At 37.1% G+C, this 19,228-nt stretch overlaps 1 protein-coding gene across 1 annotated transcript; it reads left to right on the top strand.

Moving 5' to 3' along the window:
• The first annotated feature begins 3,113 nt into the window (after window positions 1-3,113).
• Window positions 3,114-18,374, top strand: spaca4l (sperm acrosome associated 4 like). The gene is made up of 3 exons (XM_028597815.1): window positions 3,114-3,300; window positions 16,169-16,279; window positions 16,923-18,374. The coding sequence occupies exons 1-3, from the start codon at window positions 3,114-3,116 to the stop codon at window positions 17,141-17,143; spliced, it is 519 nt and encodes a 172-aa protein (XP_028453616.1). The 3' UTR covers window positions 17,144-18,374.
• The last annotated feature ends 854 nt before the right edge of the window (window positions 18,375-19,228 follow it).

A 19,228-nucleotide genomic window follows, 5' to 3' on the forward strand; every position in this document is an offset into this window, starting at 1 on the left:
TCTACTAGACAAAACTATTAAGGAAATATACCAGCCACCGAGACTGAGCCAACACACAAAAACATACTCTAAAAAACATGTATTGTTGATATATAATATGTGGTTCTAGTGTCTTTACTCTCCAACGTGTTATGCTTCAGTCTGTGCTGAGGTTAGCAAGAATGTTACAAATTCGGTTGGAGGTTCATTAGAGCTCTAACTTGACAAGACAAGTTGAAGCTGATATATAGCAGCCAGTTTGGTAAATTGGCCTTCTACTGTGACTATAAACATTTTTCACCCCCCTCTTGGAAGTTTTCATGTTTTTTATTGTATTACAACATTGAAGCAAAGTAGATTTAATGTGGCTTTTTCGACATCGATCAACAGAAAAGAAAATTAAATGTCAAAGTGAATGACAAATACAAAATACTTATTTGTATAAGTAGTCCGTTGGTTGTTCTGGTCCACACTGAAATACCTCAACGACTATTAAATGCATGCAATTGAATTTGGTACAGACATTCATGATCCCCAGAGATTGAATTCTACTGACTCTGCTGATCCCCTGACTTTTCCTCCAGCACCACCATGAGGTTGACATTTAGTTTTGATAGAAATATCTGACATTTTGCAGATGGATTGAATTAAAATGTTGTACACACATTCATGTTGTCAAACAAATGATAATAGGGTGAATTATGTTAACTTAAAGGACATTTTCAAATTGTCCAACACTTTTGTTTTTGACCAAATACCTGCTAAACTACTGTAATGACATTCCCATCCGCCTCAGCTGTACTTTTAGTGCTAATTAGCAAATAGACTACGGTCTAAAACTCTTGACTCTTGTTTTGAGTGGTTTTATCTTTGCCACTCTCCCATAAAGCACCGGTCCAACTGTAGTTGTATGCAGTTTATCCAATCTCAGCCTCTGAAGCTCATGAAGTGTCATAGGTCTCTTGGTCTTTGCGCTGACTTTTAGATTCCTTTGTACTGATCTGTTTCCACTTTAAAGATTATTTTTTGGGCATTTTTAGGACAGCTGAAGAAATGAAAGGGAGGGGGGAACAACTTACATCAAGGGACCACAGGTCAGAGTCGAACCCCGGGCCCGCTGCGTCGAGGAGTAAACCTCTATATATGGGCACCCGCTCTACCAACTGAGCTATCCAGGCGCCCGTCTGTTTCCACTTTAAAAGCTCTTTTTCTGATCAGGTGATTTCATGTTGCAAAAAAAACAAAACATGACATTTTCCGCTTATGTTAATATATAAACTTCCCTGCTTTTGGTTCCACCTTATCTTCTTCTGTCCAGTTTGGCTTTGCATATTGACTTTTGCTGTTATTGCTGTGACAGATAGAATCAGGGTTAGTTTGGCTGCCTTCTCCCACATGCCCTCTTTTCAAGTGACAACAGTTGAGAAACTCTGAGGATCTCTGGGCAAAACAATAGAGGCATTTCACCGGCCCAAACAGCCTCCCTCTCAGCAAAGCATTTCAAAACGATGACTCTGAAGATCTCATTTTATTATTGCCCTTCCCTGCCCCACCACTCAAAACAAACTGCTGTCCTTTTGTGACTGACGTGTACAAATAAATTGCCTCACCCATGCCTCCACCTTTCAGTAATTTATTAAATGCTTTTGTCATTTCTCCCTAAGGCTGTTAGCAAACACTCAGAGACAGAGACACAGTCAAATGTTTGGGGACTAACTCTGGGCGAGACTAGATTTGCTTAGACTTGAAGACTAGAAGTGAGGCTGCTTCATCACATGGGAGGAAGGACCTGCAGAAACCTCCCTTCTCTAGTTTGGTCTTGATGATACTCTTTTCAACAATTTTGTGTCAAAACCACATCTTGTTTTTATATTATTATAAATAGATATATAATGTAAAAATATAGGCCTATTATTGGAATTTTACAGTTTAGATTTCTCATGCCTCGATAAGCAGTTTCAAAGCAAACAGGAGACCGGGATTTACAGCAATTTCAGACAGTAGTACAGAATGTATTATTGCTTCCAGTACTCACATAATACTTATTTGTCAAGTGGAGTACAATATTACTCTAAATATCAAGAGTGCGCAAGAGTTGTAATTTATGCGTAACCTGGGATCAGTTTCAGTGTGTTCTGTAGTGGTTATATATAGTGGTTATAACATAATGAGATGGTATTTGGTGCTTTAGCTGATGTTCACAGTGTGCACTAACAGGAAAGAGGAGTTGATGCAATAATTAAATGTGTTATAAGTTTATATAAAAAATATAAGTTTATACTGTATGATATTTTGGGTGTCCCTCCTGCTGCTGTGACCAACATGATGGCCCACGTTTGCTTTACAACCCCATTGTACTCTAGACAGTTGAGCTAAAAACATGACTTAAACCTGTGTCTGTCCAGCAGCTCTGGAGGAAATGAACTCTTGTCTAATAATTTAGTGTGTTATAGAGTAAAGAATAGAGCAAAAGCTGAATAAGTTTACTTTGTCATAATGGACTTAATTTCTTAACAAATGTACTCATTTATAACTGACCAGTTTAACTTTAGTCTTCACTGACCTGACACACACTTTCTTTTTTTCATTTTTAACCTGTTGAGTTAGGGCAGGAGATTTAAGAGGCCATGATAGACTGGGGTACTGTATGTGATCTGTTAACTGAGTCACTTTGAGCAAGAGGTGCCATGGGTAATTGTACCAGGAAGACAAATATTGATAATCCTGATTTGGTCAATTATGTCAATGTAGCTGTCCCTTTTGGCACTACTATAGATTAAAACACACAGGGGGAAGAAGTATCCTTTAGATAGGATATTGTGAGTAGAGTTAAAATAATATTTGCCTCTAAAACGAAAGGCTTAAGGGGCCATAAACAACATGAAAGTCACCTTTCAGCACCACCAAAACACTATAAATCCATGTATTGTAATGACACATAAGGGGTTAAATACATCACCTTAAAATCATCAATTCCCTGTTTTCCCCACAGGTTTCCCCAGCTTTTCCACACTTTATCTTACTGCTGAAATGTAATATCACCCAACCCGTGATTCCCACAGGTGGGCGAGCTAAAAAAAAACTGTGTGGATGTCCCAGAAGACCTCCTCTGATTGGATAACGGTGACGTTTGGATGGGAGTGGAAGATTATAAATGGTGGGGAAAACGTTATTTGTTCAAACATTATAACGGTCTGAGTCTCAGTGGCAAGCATCCGCTCCAGAAAGTCGAGTTTGTTAGCCTACCTTATTCCTGTCCTTTTTTCAAGATGAACAGAATTATTCTCCAGCTTTTTGCACTCGGATTCTGCTTTGCAGTCGGTAAGTAGGCTAACCCTAAATCAATTATGACTTAATTCCTTTAAAATTGCAAATAGTTGTCCATCATTTTAAAACGTAACTTATAAAAACGAACCTCTAAAGGTGAAATTAACTTATTAAAACTTAATTTATTTAAACATTTCCCCCGAGGTAGGCTACATGAAGTTTGGTGCGGCTGTGTTTATTGGTTGATTTAATCAACGTCACAGAAAGTAGTGTCTTCAGTATTGCTATGTTCAGAAATGACACTTCTTTTTGCAAGATGTAACGTTAGATGATTAAGTGTGCGTCAGCAGCGTCACAAGTGTTCCGTTATTTTTTTGTTTAACCTATTGTGCTTAGTGTTGAAGGCTGCAGACCTGGGTGCTGTTGTTTAATGTATTTAAATACTCTGTATTGAGCCCCAATGGGGAAATTACAGTTTGAGTGTACACTCTGTATAGCCTACCAGTGATGTGCTCACATCATTTAAGGGCAGGGTGCCCAAAACTGGATCTGGGCACCTTTTGTGACAAATGGCCAAACTGTCATTTAAGATTAGCCTACATGTAGCCTAAATGGAGCGATTTTTACTGGTAAGCCTACCATTCACAACTTTAGACAGAAAGGTAAAAATAACTGTTCTGATGTAACATGTAGCTACAGTGTAACAAACCGAACTCAACGGAACTGAACCGGACTGCTTGGTGGACAAAAGGCTATAATGAACTTGTTTGACTGTTGCAGATGCCCTAGCTATCACTGTTTGGTTGTTATATCCATTTTGTGTTTCTCTTAATGTCATCTATAAGAGCCATCAGTCATCCCAATTGATTTGGGTTAGCCAAAAGTAATAGGGAAAATGTTTAAAACAGTTACAAAATAATGGGGAAAACATTTAGCTAAAAGTAGGTTAATGAAACAGTTGAAAATCAGTGTTAGCATATGTACAGTTTAAATAGATAACTAACTTTGCAGGTAACCGATAAACAGTTGAAATGGTCTTTAGTTATGGACAAACTGGTGAAAAACAGTTAGCTAAAGGCAACTGATATACAGTTTATAGTTGGCTTAATGTAATGAAACCGTTGAAATAGTTAGCTAAACCGTTGAAACCGTTAGCTTAAAGTAATGTAAAAACTGTTATAATAATTGGCTAAAAGTAGGCTAATGGATAAACCGTTGAATCATTCAGAACTGAAATAATTAGTCAACTGACAGAAAATTAACTATTTTGATCATTGATTAATTATTTCTGTAATCTTTCAAGCAAAAATGCTTATGTGAGAATTTGCTGGTTTTCTTCATCTCTGACAGGAAGCTAAATATTTGAACTGTGGTTCCGATAAAACCAGAAATTTGGACATATCACCTTGGTTTGATGCAGCCCTAAAAACATTTTTTATGTTTTAAAGGACTACGTAAGATTCAATAGAACACAGAATGAGTCACCGGTTAAACAAAGCTGCAGTTTTGCTGTTTACCCTCTATGCACATCCCAGGCTTTACTCTAATGCTGTTATTACAGGTTGGGGTGAGGCAGCCTGTTTGTGGGACGAGGATGTTCTGTTTTTCCCCCAGAATTTTAAAGACTGAATCATGTTCCAGCCTGCCAGCCATTGCATGAGAAATTCCTCACCCTGTAACTGTTGAGGCTTTGCCCAAGTCTCAAATTCCACTTCTACACAGGCTCTATAGACTGGGTGCTTTAAAATGGTCATTTGTTCTTCTACTATTGTGTTTTGAGGCTATTGTAGTCAATTTGTCTTCTCTGGATGCCTATAACTCTGTTATTTGGGTCTCCTGTTTCCTACACTTCTTAGCAGGAACCCTATTCCCATCCTGGCTGCTTTTTTACACTCTCAGGTGATAACTTTGACCTTTTTTAAAGCCTACAAATACTTTACTTAAATAGTTGATTCACAATAGGGCTGTTGGAACAAATTCTGAAAGTTGAATATAATTTGAATAGTAAAAAAATCAATAATTGAATTGAATTGAATTGAATTGAATTGAAAAAACTTTATTAATCCCGATAGGGAAACTGGTTTGCCACCAACCATACAGCAATCGAACACAATACACAACTAAAAAACAAATAAACAAACAAATAATTCTGGACTAGTAGACCAATAGACCGTGATAAGGAGACAATAAATAAATAAATAAATTATAAAAGACAAAAATAATATCCAACGGTTAACAGTGTAGGTTATAAAATCTAACCGCAGCGGGAACAAAAGACCTTCTCATGCGCTCACTAGAGCACCGAGGCATTACCAATCGCTCACTGAAAGAGCTTCGGAGTCCTTTGAACAGTGGGTGTAATGGATGGCCTTCAAAAAGCAGGACAATTTTTAGTTTTGAACTAATCCTCTTCTCTACAGTAACCTCCAGTACATCCAGGTTAAGACCAATAACTGAACCAGCTCTCTTGATTAACTTGTTTATCCTATTTTTGTCCTCAACAGATATACTGCCTCCCCAGCACAGTACAGCATAAAAAAGTACGCTAGCCAAAATCCCTTGATAAAAAACATTTAAGAGCTTTGTGCTGATGTTGAATGATCTAAGTTTTCTCAAAAAGAACAATCTCGACTGAGCCTTCTTCATTAGGACATTCGTATTCTCCTTCCAGTTTAATTTTTTCGTCCAGGTATATACCTAAGAATTTATATGACTGCACAATTTCAATCAACTGCCCATTAATTGTAACTGGAAGGACCTTCTCTTTTTTCTTCCTAAAATCAATAACAAGTTCTTTGGTCTTTCCTACGTTCAGTTTCATAAAGTTAGACTCACACCAGGTGTAAAAAGACTGCACCTCTCTTCTGTAGGCAAGATCATCACCCTGATTAAGTAAACCCACTAAAGCAGTGTCATCCGAGAATTTTTGTACCCAACAAGATGGCTGACTATGCCTGTAGTCAGCAGTATAAAGAGAAAATAAAAAGGGAGATAAAACTGTGCCCTGAGGTGCTCCAGTATTAGTTAGAATGGTATCAGAATGTTTGTTACCAATCCTAACAAACTGTGGTCGTGCTAAAAGGTAATCTAAAATCCAGGCAATAGTGGTATTATGCAATTTAAAATCAATTAATTTACTAGCTAAAATATGAGGCTGTATAGTATTAAAAGCACTCGAAAAGTCAAAAACATTATCCTAACGGAACTGGCAGTAGTTTCAAGATGACTGTAAATATTGTGAACCATATATAATAGTGCATCATCTACCCCCACACCTTTCCTATATGCGAACTGCAAAGGATCCTGAAAGGCAGACACCTGTCTAGTCAGATGCTCTAGTACAACCCTCTCGAAACACTTCATAATGTGCGAGGTCAGAGCTATAGGCCTCAGATTTGAAAGACTGTTAGACACCTTAGCTTTTTTGGGAATAGGGATCAGACAGGAGGTTTTCCACATAACCGGGATTTTAGCAGAAGACAGAGACAAAGAAAACAGTGAGTGGAGAACGGAGCACAGCTGGTCAGCACACACTTTTTAGGGTGCGTGGGTGCACACCATCAGGGCCTGCTGCCTTATTTGATTTAGTACGCCTTAACTGCTGACGAACCTCTTCAGTGTTTAGAATAATAGCAGGGCTACAGTCCTCAGAGTTGCTCTGCCTAAGATTAAAAAGAACATTCTCATGAAGTGTAGAGAAGTCAGATTCATCAAACCTTGCAAAAAAAGTATTGGCATCGTTAGCCTGTACACCCAAATTACATAAACTGGGTTTACTGGACCCATATCCAGTAATAGACTTCATACCATTCCATAGTCCTCTTGTGTTATTACAGGACATGTTTCCTTCAACCTTTTCCTTATACTTTAATTTACCCTGTCTGATAATTACTTTCAATTCTCTTTGGGCATTTTTAATTATATCTTTATCACCACTATAAAAAGCAGCTTTCTTCTTATTTATTGCAATCTTAACTTCTCTGGTTACCCATGGTTTGTTATTGGGAAAGCATTTGATTGATTTACAAGGAATTATAGACTCAACACAATAATTAATATAACAAGTCACTTTGTCAGAGATACTATCCGGATCATTATCACCATCAAAGAATACAGTCCAGTCTGTGCATTCAAAGCACCCCCTTAGTGTTTCACAGGCATCCTCTGACCAGATGCGCACAGTCTTTGACGTTATCGGCTGTTTCCGTATCACCGGAGTATATTTAGACATCAAGGTTATCAGGTTATGGTCCGATTTACCCAGCGGAGGAAGCACATTAGAAACATAGCCATCCTTAACGTTCGTATAAAACAAATCAATAGTTTTATCACCCCTCGTAGGACACGTCACCAATATTTGAATGTTTTATTTTTTTATATATATATATATAAATAGGTTGGCTAACGTTAGCTAATCTCCATCTTCTCATGTCACGTCTGAACAATAAGTTACGGGAGCGAGAAACTGAAGGCATTGTGAGTTAACATTACGTATCGAGTAAAGTTGGTACAAGGGGGAGTGACAGGCTACGGCTGGAAATCGGTAGAAGGATGCAAAATAGTTTTAACTACTTTTATAATTGACATCCACCGAGCATAAGTGCTTATGTTATCATTAGTTTGCTCGTTCTGGTTTCCTAACTGCGTCGGGAGTTATAGGAGCTTAGCTGAGAGCTTCATGGAGACAGCTAAAGTTAATGTTAGCTGCCGTACAGCTGTCAGTTAGCATCAACTTTGTATATTACCTTCTATAGCTGTATTCTCAGTAACGAGACAATCTGCAAGAAACTGGTTGCTTATAAATCAATAAAATAGTAGTGGCAGCACGGTTTGGCTTAGTTATCAATGCCGTTATCATTGTGGCTAACACTGTTACTTTTATTTCATGACCAATCGTTTCGGCTGTGCTTTCTAACATGTCATTGAGCTAACCGAGCAATGTTGGCCTTTACAACAGAGCCACTTCACTAGCTACACTTGTTAGATAATGTTTCATTACGGAGTTCTCTGTTGATGTGTTTGTTGCTGTGTGCTCGTGGTGGAATATAATTTAAACGGAGAGCGGCATGCAAGAAATGCAATGTGCCATTACATAGATCCCCTTCAAGGCCAGGCTGATGTTGAAAGTCACTCTAGTGGACTGAATGTGTAACAACAACCACATACTTATAGTGGCATTGTCAATGCAGAAGCCTGAGTAGTGTAGTACATATTTAACAGGCTGCATTTGAGCATTAAATATTCAAATATTATTTGAATATTTAAAAAAAATAACAAATGAAATTCGAATTATAGAGGAAGACTGACAGCTCTCATTCACAAATGGTAAATTATTGAATCTGGTCGATTTTTGAGGTCAACATGTGACAGGCTACTGTGAGGTTTCCTCCAATCACCAGTAAAATAGACAAAAACTTGGCTACGTTTTAATCCAGATGGCAGTAAATTTGTCAAGTTGGGAGACTATTGACCAATTTTTGTATCTCCTTTTTTAGTGTTTACATCTTTGTCTTTAAAGTAGGTCAACTCTTCTGTTTTTGGATTTGAATTACATTTTGTACTAAATACAAATTATTTTTGCTTTTTTTTAAAGTTTTGCATATAGGATTCAGTTTAAAATTCTTTAATGCAGAGCATAGTACGGTCAGGCTTCTGCATATGTTGCTAAACAGTTAAATATTTGTCCGCTCACTCTCTTAGGTTGAATATGCTATAGTATATTTACTGTATGTCCCACGCCACCATCTTAAGACCTGAGACGATTGTGCTTTGGAGTCCATAGTGCCAAAACTATGGAATGCTCTGCCCCCTATATATGGTCTGCTCTTTCTGTGCATTCCTTTGAAAAAAGCAGGTAAAGCTGTTTCATTTGGTTGACCAGTAGGCACTTGTCTGAACTTTCAACATTATTGGGTGACACAACACCCATTGTGTGTTGTGTTTCTACTGTGCTCGTATGCCTCTGTAAAGCACTTTGACTTATTTCTGTGAAAAGCTCTTCATAAATACATTTTACCTACTTACTTTTACTTAAATTATGTTTCATTAATCTGTAAAAATTAATTTCGAGGGGGACAAAACATTTAATCTGACTGCTCCTTCCCATCAGTCTGGCTAATCCTATCCTTGTATATTTACACAGACACTAGACCCACCCTATTCATATTGACCTTTTGTGAGGCTGTAGGTGTGAGAATGATAATGGTCCCAGTTTTAGCAGATGCTTTGATGGCAGTCTTTGAATATTTACCCTCACATTACTTTTCATAATCTTGTATGTATAAACTTGTTTGCAAATTGATCTCATGACATGCCGTCTCACTTTAACTTCCCGTGCACAGCGGGTTTGGCGTTATAGTGCATGACTCACATTGTGAGTTTAATTTTGGCTTGTTGACTGTTTTTCTTCCCAGTTGTTCCCCACAGCGAGTTGAAACCTTCAAATAATAAATGATACAAAGCTTTTTAAAATCTTTTAGTAGTGAATTAGGGACAAAGTTATTGAGTGACTCTTCCCAAAGCACAAGGAATATGCCTAGACACTATTAACCACATCAGTGTGGTTATTTCTCTGTAATCACTTTTTTTTTCTTTACCTCCTTAGTATTAGATTTTAACAGGACTTTAGTCTTTTAAACAAAGGCACTGTTAGTTAATTTGTTGTTCTTTGTTATTTTTCTGTTTTGGGTTCCCTTGGGTTTTTTTTTCTTTCGCTTTGGTACTATTATCACAACTATGTGGTACAATTTCACAACTCTTAGTACACCACTCCAAACTCATCACACTTGTAACACAGACTGTCTTTCATTCAAAACTTTGAATTACATTTTGCATTCATTTGGATTGTAAACATCTATCACCACACAACCATTGAGTGAAAATACAGTATAAGCTTTTTGTGAAATGTCATGAGAACATGCGGTTTAATCACCAAATCACAACATATCTTTTTGGTTTAGTTGTTTTTAACTACCAGTGACTCCAGTAACAAACAATGCAAGATACAATCAAATCGACATTAGAAGTGCTGAAAGTAATATGCTACAGCTGTGTAAAAGATGGATTACAGTTTTCACATACATACTGTAGTAGGTAATACACTTACATTACCCATCATTTACAGAATCTCTAATTTCCATAATATCTATCCTATGTGTAACAAAGTTGTGATCAATGAAGACTTCCTCTACAATCATTTAGCCAAATTAGTTTTTACAGTAACCTCTGGCCTCTCTGTTGGTGCCCATGCACACCTCTGGATCCCTCTTCCTATTCCTTGCGGTCTATCATGCTCCTTAGTGTACCGTAGGGAGACCAATTGTGGTTGCTACTAGGTGAATTAGCAATAACGAGTATTCATTATGTGTGGTTACATGTCATTTAAATGTTCATACATACACGCATTTAATATAGCTGACAAACAAATTCAAAATATATAGGTTTACCAAACGGTTTAGTGATTAACCATTAAGAGCAGTTGGATTAAATGTTGGTGAAATGTATATATGCAAATCAGAAGAGAAGCATATCAAAAGTAGTGTGAGCATTGCATTGTGATGGACAATTACTTCATATGAAAGGTATTGTCTTTGATAACACACTGATTAGGTGTGGTGAAAAAGTTACTGTAATTCTGTCTTTTGTACTTAGTCACTTTAACATGTGATTGAATGTTTGAAAAAACTGCTATCTGCTTTGAGTTTTGTACTAAGCACTGTGAGGTTAACCACCTACTTGAGATAATAGTACCAAAGCAATACAAAAACCTGATCTTGTGGTAGAGCCAGTTATATACATATATGTGGGTAGAACCCAAGGGGCTCCATGATCTGTAGTTTCAGTGACAGAGCATTAGAGGGCAGTATTCAGCTGACACTGCACACAATGTGCCACACCTTAGTTTTCCTTGGTTTCCTTGTTATAAAATTGATGGCAACGGTTGAGTTTTGCTCAATTCTAGGTGGTATAACTAGCTGTAGTATTTAAATTCCATCCTCAAAAGTTCCTTTACTAATGAATAGGGCTCTTAACTTAACTACTGTCATTTATTGAAATTAATGAAATGTAATGTAAATCCTTTTGAATAAGTTTACATACACTTAACAGTCTTACAAAATAAAGTCAGTGTAACATATCTGGTAAAAATTTAGCAAAACAGATTCATTTAATCCCTTAAAACTTTATGATCATATTACATATTAGCCTCTCATGGAAGATTTTACAAAGGTAGTGTGAAGTGTTAGTATTGTCAGTCTGTTGCCAGTCTTAAGTAGAATAATCAGCCAGAAAACTAACTTCAGTTTTTGCAATAACTGGTCTCTGGCCTTTTGTAGGGCAGATAACCTTACTCAAGTAGTACAATGCAGTGCTACTTGTTAAGTATTTACATTTTCTGCAACTTTATACTTCTACTTCATCTACATGTCAGCAACAAATATTTTTAAAATTTAAATTACATTTGTCAGCTGTAGTTAATTACTTTGCAGATGAAGATATTGTATACAAAATGAATGCAATATTGTAGCTTGAACTACCCAAAACAAAACTACCCATATATTAAAATGCTTCTTACTAGCTAACAGCTAACATTAACTTTAGCTGTCTCCATGAAGTTCCCAGATATACTCCTAACTTGCGACGCAGTTAGGAAAACGGAACGAGCTAACTAATGATAACATAAGCCTTTTGGCTCGGTGGATGTCGAATTTAAACTCGTGTGTGTGGTGAAGACACAATCAATTATATGTTTAGACACTTCTGCTGCAGTGAACACTCTTCTGTAATTGAACATCATTAAACTTTACTGTCCTGTCACTTCACCTCCAGACTCTCCTCTCACAATAAACCTTTTGTGCTGGAAAAAGTCTTGAGCAAGACATTTGTTTGTGTGAATGTGTGTTGTGTCAATGGGGAGGTTACTCAATAGGTCAGAGGATCACGTCAGACTGGATTCCACAAGGCAACGCGTTGGTTAGCATTGAATAGCGCTTACGTTTTGCTATGTGTGGCTATACCAAGATCATATGAGACGGTTATTACCAGTGACTCACCTTAGGACTTGTGTGCTGACATTTTACTATAGAACTATTTTTTTAGTAATCTTGTAAAAGCAAGTGTGATTTGTAGGCACCCTTATTTCTAAAGTTTTTTTGGTCATTTTGTCTCCCTGATGAAATCTGTTCTATCCCTCAACAGAATACATATTAAGTGTATGCGTGAGATTATCTAATAATAGGAGTAATAAGAGAGGACATGAGCATTGTCTTTTAAATTGTCAGTTTCTACACCAACTCGGGTGTAACTGAAACCAGCAGGACAGAGTGTGGGACAGTTTGTGTAAAAAGGCGTGGCCATGCTTTTTAATCTCTGGTATTATCAAATTAAAATTGAAATCAGGCCATACATGTTTTATTTTGTGACTTGAATACATGTCAGACACAGCTGGGGGGAAAAAAGGTGAATATTGAGGAGTCGGCCCAGCAAACACGTCAGTAATATAGCAGTAAATATTTCTCTCTCTATCTCAAATACCGGAGTTAAATATCATCCATCTTCTCTACCGGAGTGATTGCCTTACATGTTTTTGTAAAATGTATTGTGATGCTTTAATGTGAGACGGTTTGCTGATAAGAGCTGCATCTTTCCTCAACGTGTGAGATTATTCTATTCTTTAGAATTCTAGTGAATTAATCCTTTACTTAAATAATCAGTTAAAAATAATATAAGTTGATTAGCATCAGTTCTAATAATCAATTGCTGCATTGCTGACTGAAGCATCCACAACAATGTTGCTGGCAAGTTGGTTGCTAACGCTTGCCTCACATAGCCAGGCAATACTTCACATTAGCATTGTTGTCCGAAAAGATTGTATTTCAACTTGGCATGTTTCCTTAATATCTGATGACTCATTGGGATCATTTTTGGATTTATTACTGTAAATATATTACATATATATTAATTAATGTGTGGGTGAGTGTAGACCTTGTTAGCGGATAATCTTTAATATTTGTCATATTTACGGTTATTTTTGTGCTTAGTACAATGCCAAAAAGTTGCTGTGTGCCTCTAATAAGTTTAAAAAATCATGATCTTAAGTTTTATATACTGCCAAATAGACAGACGGAGCCGGTGTTAATACCACTTAGGTCGCTGCTACAGTCCAAACTAACGGTTACAAGGAGTTTATTCATTTAACATGCTCAGACATACTGGTCTTTAATATAGCTTTAATGAACGTGGGATAACCATAAACTGTTTGATGACCCTGGGATAACATTACTGATAATACAGTCAGCTTGAATCATCTAAGATAAGCGAACGGTTAACGTTAGCTGGGTCTCATCTGGAGACTCAATCAGGTAGCTAACGTTAACAAAAAATTTCGGGAAACAACACCTCTGGCCATTCCGTTGGGTCAGTTGTCCAGTCACTCACATATAATGTACCAATATGGCTCAGTTTTTTGTAATGTATCTTGCTCTGTCGGACGGTAAAAGTTATTTTGAGTAGACCATACTGGGTTGACGCTGTGTTATCCATTCAAGGGGAATGGATTGTTTTCCCCCACGGCCACTCCGCCACAGGCCATGCCCCAGCTATGACAAGTCACTGACAAAGTGTATGGTTGCCAAATGTGTTTTGCTTATGACCTCATCAGACCTGAGATAAGAGTCATTTTTAGAGGCCTGTAAAGGTAAAACGATAGTGTTTCACAAGAAAAAAGCAAAAAAAATAAGATTTATTCATTTTTCTGGCAGAATAATTTTTTTCCTATTTCCTACCCAGGAAATCCTCTCATCCTGCTCCTTTAATTTATTTCATGATCCATCAGATTGGGAACCACTCGGTTAAATTATACAGTGTTTCACAATAAAAACATTAGACGAGCCCAAAAAAATGATTATAATAATGTGTGTAGCAGAATTTAAACTATTTCCTACACCCTAACACGACAGTCTTACTCTTTTACTTATTCTGCTTAAGGAGGCTCTGGTTAAAATTCACAAAATTGAGTTGTACAATGCACCTGGACCTTTTTTATGACTTTTAGTGAATTCTTGTATGAACTTTACACAGGGGAAAGAGCCCATGTTGCATTTACACACACTAAGGTCAAACAACACTCAGTGGCTTCACAAACTTGTTTAATAGTTTTAAACTAACTAAATCTTGATCAAACATTAAAAAAGAAAAGGGAACTTATCAGAAATTACTTCAGTGGGCACTTCCATGAAGATTCTGGTCATAGGACAGTGATGTAGAACTGGACCGACAGGTTTCTAACAAAGGCTTTGAGTATCTTCCCTCCCAGCACTTAGTCACATAGTTTCAGTCTACAATGGCCACTTGGCTTTAAGGCTTGGTGCATCACCACGGCAATAAACGGCAATGAGTTGGTTTTCTTAAATCTATAAAAAGTTATCCTTTGAGTTAGGGTTAGTAGCAGGAAAATCTGTACACTTAAGAAGTAAGAAAAGACAGCTGTGATCTGCAGAGCGGCTTTATTGCTAAACATGTATTTAGTTTGGTGTGTGTCCAGGAAAACATTAAATCCACCTTGTAGTAATAGAGGGTTTGTTATCAAGTAGCTTTATTACTTTATCAGAGTTACAGTGACGTATCAAGTTTACAGGTGCATACAGGTGTTCCTGAGAGAATTTAATTTATTACTTTTTCACCTCAGATGACTTGAGGCCAGTAACCCTCTCAAGCCACAGTACCCACTGGGTTGGTTTTATTTACATCTCCCTCTCTATATTTTGTTCCAATCCAGTTTTTTAACATGTAATTTTACAATCCAACAGTATACAATTTTACAATTGTATACTGTTACGACTAAACTTATCTTTAGGTGTTAAATAGTTTTTAAGCTGTGGTTCTGTATTTATGTTTGTGCTTTTTATTGCCTATCCATACAATTGTATTTATTTAATTTTATTTCCTGATGTGCAAGCCTCACATTCATCACTACATGCGGCTCTGAAATTGTCCAAATTGACTGCCGTTCTGTTGTTAAAAACCTGCTTCTTTCATGTGAGCTGACAAACATCCATCCTGAGTTGATGACTACCTTTTAAGGCCTGTTATCTGTGAGGCATGGTCTTTGTCAACAAACCTCAAATATAAACTGAATTCAGATGTCCCATCGTGCAAACTAATGGTTTGAATGTGTAGGTTCTACACAGGGTACTATTACCTGTAGTCTGCAGTCATTTTTCTGTCTGGAAACTAATAACAGCTGGTAAAATAGGCTCAGGATTTGTTTATACAGCTTAAAATCCCCAATTTGTGAAGTTTATTTTTTATTTTTTTCCTTCATATATGCAAGAAACTCTATCCTTACACCCTCAATTTGGATAAAGAAAAGCACCACAAAATGTATTTAATTGGTGAAAACATAAGCTTTTCATCAAGGTTGGAACTAGGAACGATTAGTTTATACATTTTTCGATCAACAGAACAAAATGGAAACCAAAGAATAGGTGTCATGTAAGCTATATAAGTATAAGGTGCTAACATAAGTCAATAATAAATAGTAAATATTAAGTGTGATAACAGTTTTATGCTAAGTGTATGAGTTAAGACTGAATCAGGTGCTACCAACAGCTGGTATGACCTCAACAAAGGTCACCCATTATTTCATATTGCCCATGATCACTGACTTTGTCATTATCTCATAGTCAACCATGTAAGAACTGTAAGGCCGAACTGCATCATGTGACTGGATGTTAAACACTGAAACCGTATCAGCAAAGGCTTTTATTTCAGACAAACGGAAGATGTTTTAGTGTGGCTACGTTTTAAATTAGCCTACATTTTAACATCCCTTATTATAGCCTGTTGCAAATCTGTTTACACTAATTTTACTATTGTTCTTCTCTCCTTGCCTCAATCTCCCTTCCCCCCAACTGTCTGATACCAGTTCAAGCTCTGACGTGCTACAAATGCAGCCTTGGCTTAAGTAGCTTGTGCTTTACCACCAATACTACATGTAACAGCGGAGAACGATGCTTCAGTGGTTTCGGGAAAGCAGGTAAGGAGTTCAGAAGTTAACAATCTCGCCGGACAACATTTTTTCTGAAAGGAAGGTTGTCACCACTTCAACACTTGGATAAAACCCAATTTTTGCATTCTTAAAATGCATATGTAACTGCAATAAAGGAGAATACCTTGGTGCTTGTAAAAAGCATTTTCATCAAAAGGTTAAGACAAGGATTGTTTGATTACTCAATCGGTTGATCAACAGAATTTTTTTGTCATTAAAGCGAATGGTTCCAGTCATGGGTTATTTTATCTCATGGTGTACACCTGCAGATGCCAGGGTGTACGTGGGAAATATTGTGTAGCTCAGCTTGGCTGCGTGAGTTTTAGTTTTCTTAATGTGTCCCGGACAGCTGTCGGGTTTCCTTTTTAATTTCTTACAGTTTAAGCTTGAGTTGTGAAATTCATCATAGTGAACATAAATTCTGCCTTTAACTTTATGCCAATGATAATGTAACTTGTGTATATACCTCAATACGGTTCAGCTGCTAATTGGTTAGTATATCCTATGGAAACCAATGGCCAACAACCACAAAATGCAGTGCATACCTCCTCACTGTGCAACCATTACAGTCCAACACAATGAACATTAGACACTGACGGTGATTGTGTGCGTGTTTGTTGTTACTTCACAGCTGGTTACTTTGATATCAAGAAAAAGGGCTGTTTAGCAGTGGCCAAATGCAACATGACCGAACAAGTTACCTTCGGTGGCAACAACACCTTCTACAGCATGACCATGACATGCTGCAACACCGACCTGTGCAATGCTGCGCCCGGTCTGCCCGGGACCTCCGCTCTGAGCCTGACCCTCACCACCATCACTGCTCTGTTTGTGGCCAACGTCCTGGTTTGAAAGAAAATACAGCGGAAGATGGATAACACAAAGTGCACACAAACACACACACACTTATTGCACACACACCAGCACTACAATGATTAAATGCTCGCTCCTCTCCTCTCCTTTTTTTTTTTTTTAAACGTATGGGTGTTGTGGTCACTATTCTTGATCTACACACAAATTTTATATCCGTTTAAATTCCCTCTTTTGTTTTTGTATTTAGATTACTCAGTAAGCTGTCCCAGTCCTCATTTTACTATAAGAGATATTAAATTGTTAGTTGACAATTTAAAGTGTAACACAAGACATCAAAGATGATACAAGTAGTCCGCCACTTGTCTAACATGCCCTCTAATTTACTTTCTCCACTTGAAAAATGTGTGGAATTAAGTTCATATTCATGAATCACATGGTAGGCATTTCACTGCATGACTAAATTGTTTTTGTAGGTGAATTAGTGCAAGTCAAAAGAATAGTCCAACATTTTGGGAAATGCGCTTATTTGTTTTATTTGCATTTTTATGGAGCTACAGCCAGTAGCCATTAGTTTAGCATAAAGACTGGAAACGGGAAATGGCTAGCTAATGGCTAGCTTGGGACAGTCTAAAGGTAAAAATTGTGGCTACTAGCACCTCCTTTTTACCCACACGTAACTTTACTATTGAGCTTTTAAAGGTGGTAGTGATTTTGTTTTACAAGTGGGTGTGGGTGTGTGTGTGTGTGTGTGTGTGTGTGTGTGTGTGTGTGTGTGTGTGTGTGTGTAAAACGAGGATTAATCGTACTTAACAAAATGTCGAACTATTCCTTTTAGTTTGTTGCTTTTGACCCACTGCATTGTAATTTTTTAAAGTCAGAACATTCCAAATATATAGATTTCAAAGCTCCTATGAACATTTGTTTCTAGTAATTTCATTTATTGCCATTTGTTCGCTTTGTTAACGTGTAGCTAACATAATGTAAATTGTCTCTTGGCTTATGTCTGGTAGTGTCTGTGAAAATATTTCTCTTTGGTTAGCTTGTTCACACAAATAGCTTCATCAGTTCTGTGTTTAACCGGTTATTTAAACTCTGGTGTAAAAGCTTTGTTTATCTTGTTAGTTTTGGATATGTGAAATGTGTGGGGAACGTGATTAACTTGAATCATGTTTGTAGATATTGCAATGTAATTGAGATTGCAGAAATTTGAGACAATCTTTAGATATTCTATATTTAACACAAATCATTAAAGTTGAATTCCTAAAATTGACACTTTTGGCATTATTTTCTGAAAAAGAAATGTGTAGCTGTGTCAAAATTTTGGTATGCAAACAATTTGTGGAATGCAATAAATATACAAATTACTTACAAAAACTTCCGGTCTGTGTTTATCACTGTTGTGATTTGGTTTCTTCTTGTATGTCCACTGCTCATTCCCGCTCTGCAGGACCAACTGGTTTTTCGGCTTTTGGTGCGTCACAGTGGAAAGGATTCCACTATTGCAGGGGTGGCCAACCAGTTCAGCATAAAGAGCAACAAGAAAACACGCACCATAGCAAAAAGCCACACAATACATGCACGTCCATATTGCAACAGTGACTTCCAGATCTAATGAAAGTCATAATACATAGCAGTTTTCATAGTTTTTTTTATTTTTTTTACTTAGATTGACTCAGTGGGAAACCTGACAGTCTTTGTTATCCACAATCCTTTTTAGGTCAGGTTGTACTCTGTTGTTGCCACTCTTTCACTCATTTGTCACTAGAGGGGCTTTCAAACAATCCGTAGTAAAAGGGTTAATGAGGAAGGTGATCTGTGGCCGCTTTTTTTCCTCAGGTTGCAGAATCTGTCCATAAAAAAAAAAAAACTCTGCTGCATTTTTTTATTTTAAAATAATTGGCAAATGCATCATTCAAATGCTTTTTTTTTTTTTTTAAACTTATCTGAAATGTTTCAAAAAGTAAAAAAAAAATCTACCAATAACACAGCCCCAAGCCACACAGTAAGAGCCTCAAAGGAGCAGGCAAAGAGCCGCATGTGGCTCAAGAGCCACAGTTTCGCCACCCCTGCACTATTGGTATGAAGGAACCATCTGTCCTGATTTCAGGTTTTGCCACATTTTTA

This window comes from Perca flavescens, chromosome 14, assembly GCF_004354835.1.
Source record: "Perca flavescens isolate YP-PL-M2 chromosome 14, PFLA_1.0, whole genome shotgun sequence".
NCBI classification, from domain to species: domain Eukaryota; kingdom Metazoa; phylum Chordata; class Actinopteri; order Perciformes; family Percidae; genus Perca; species Perca flavescens.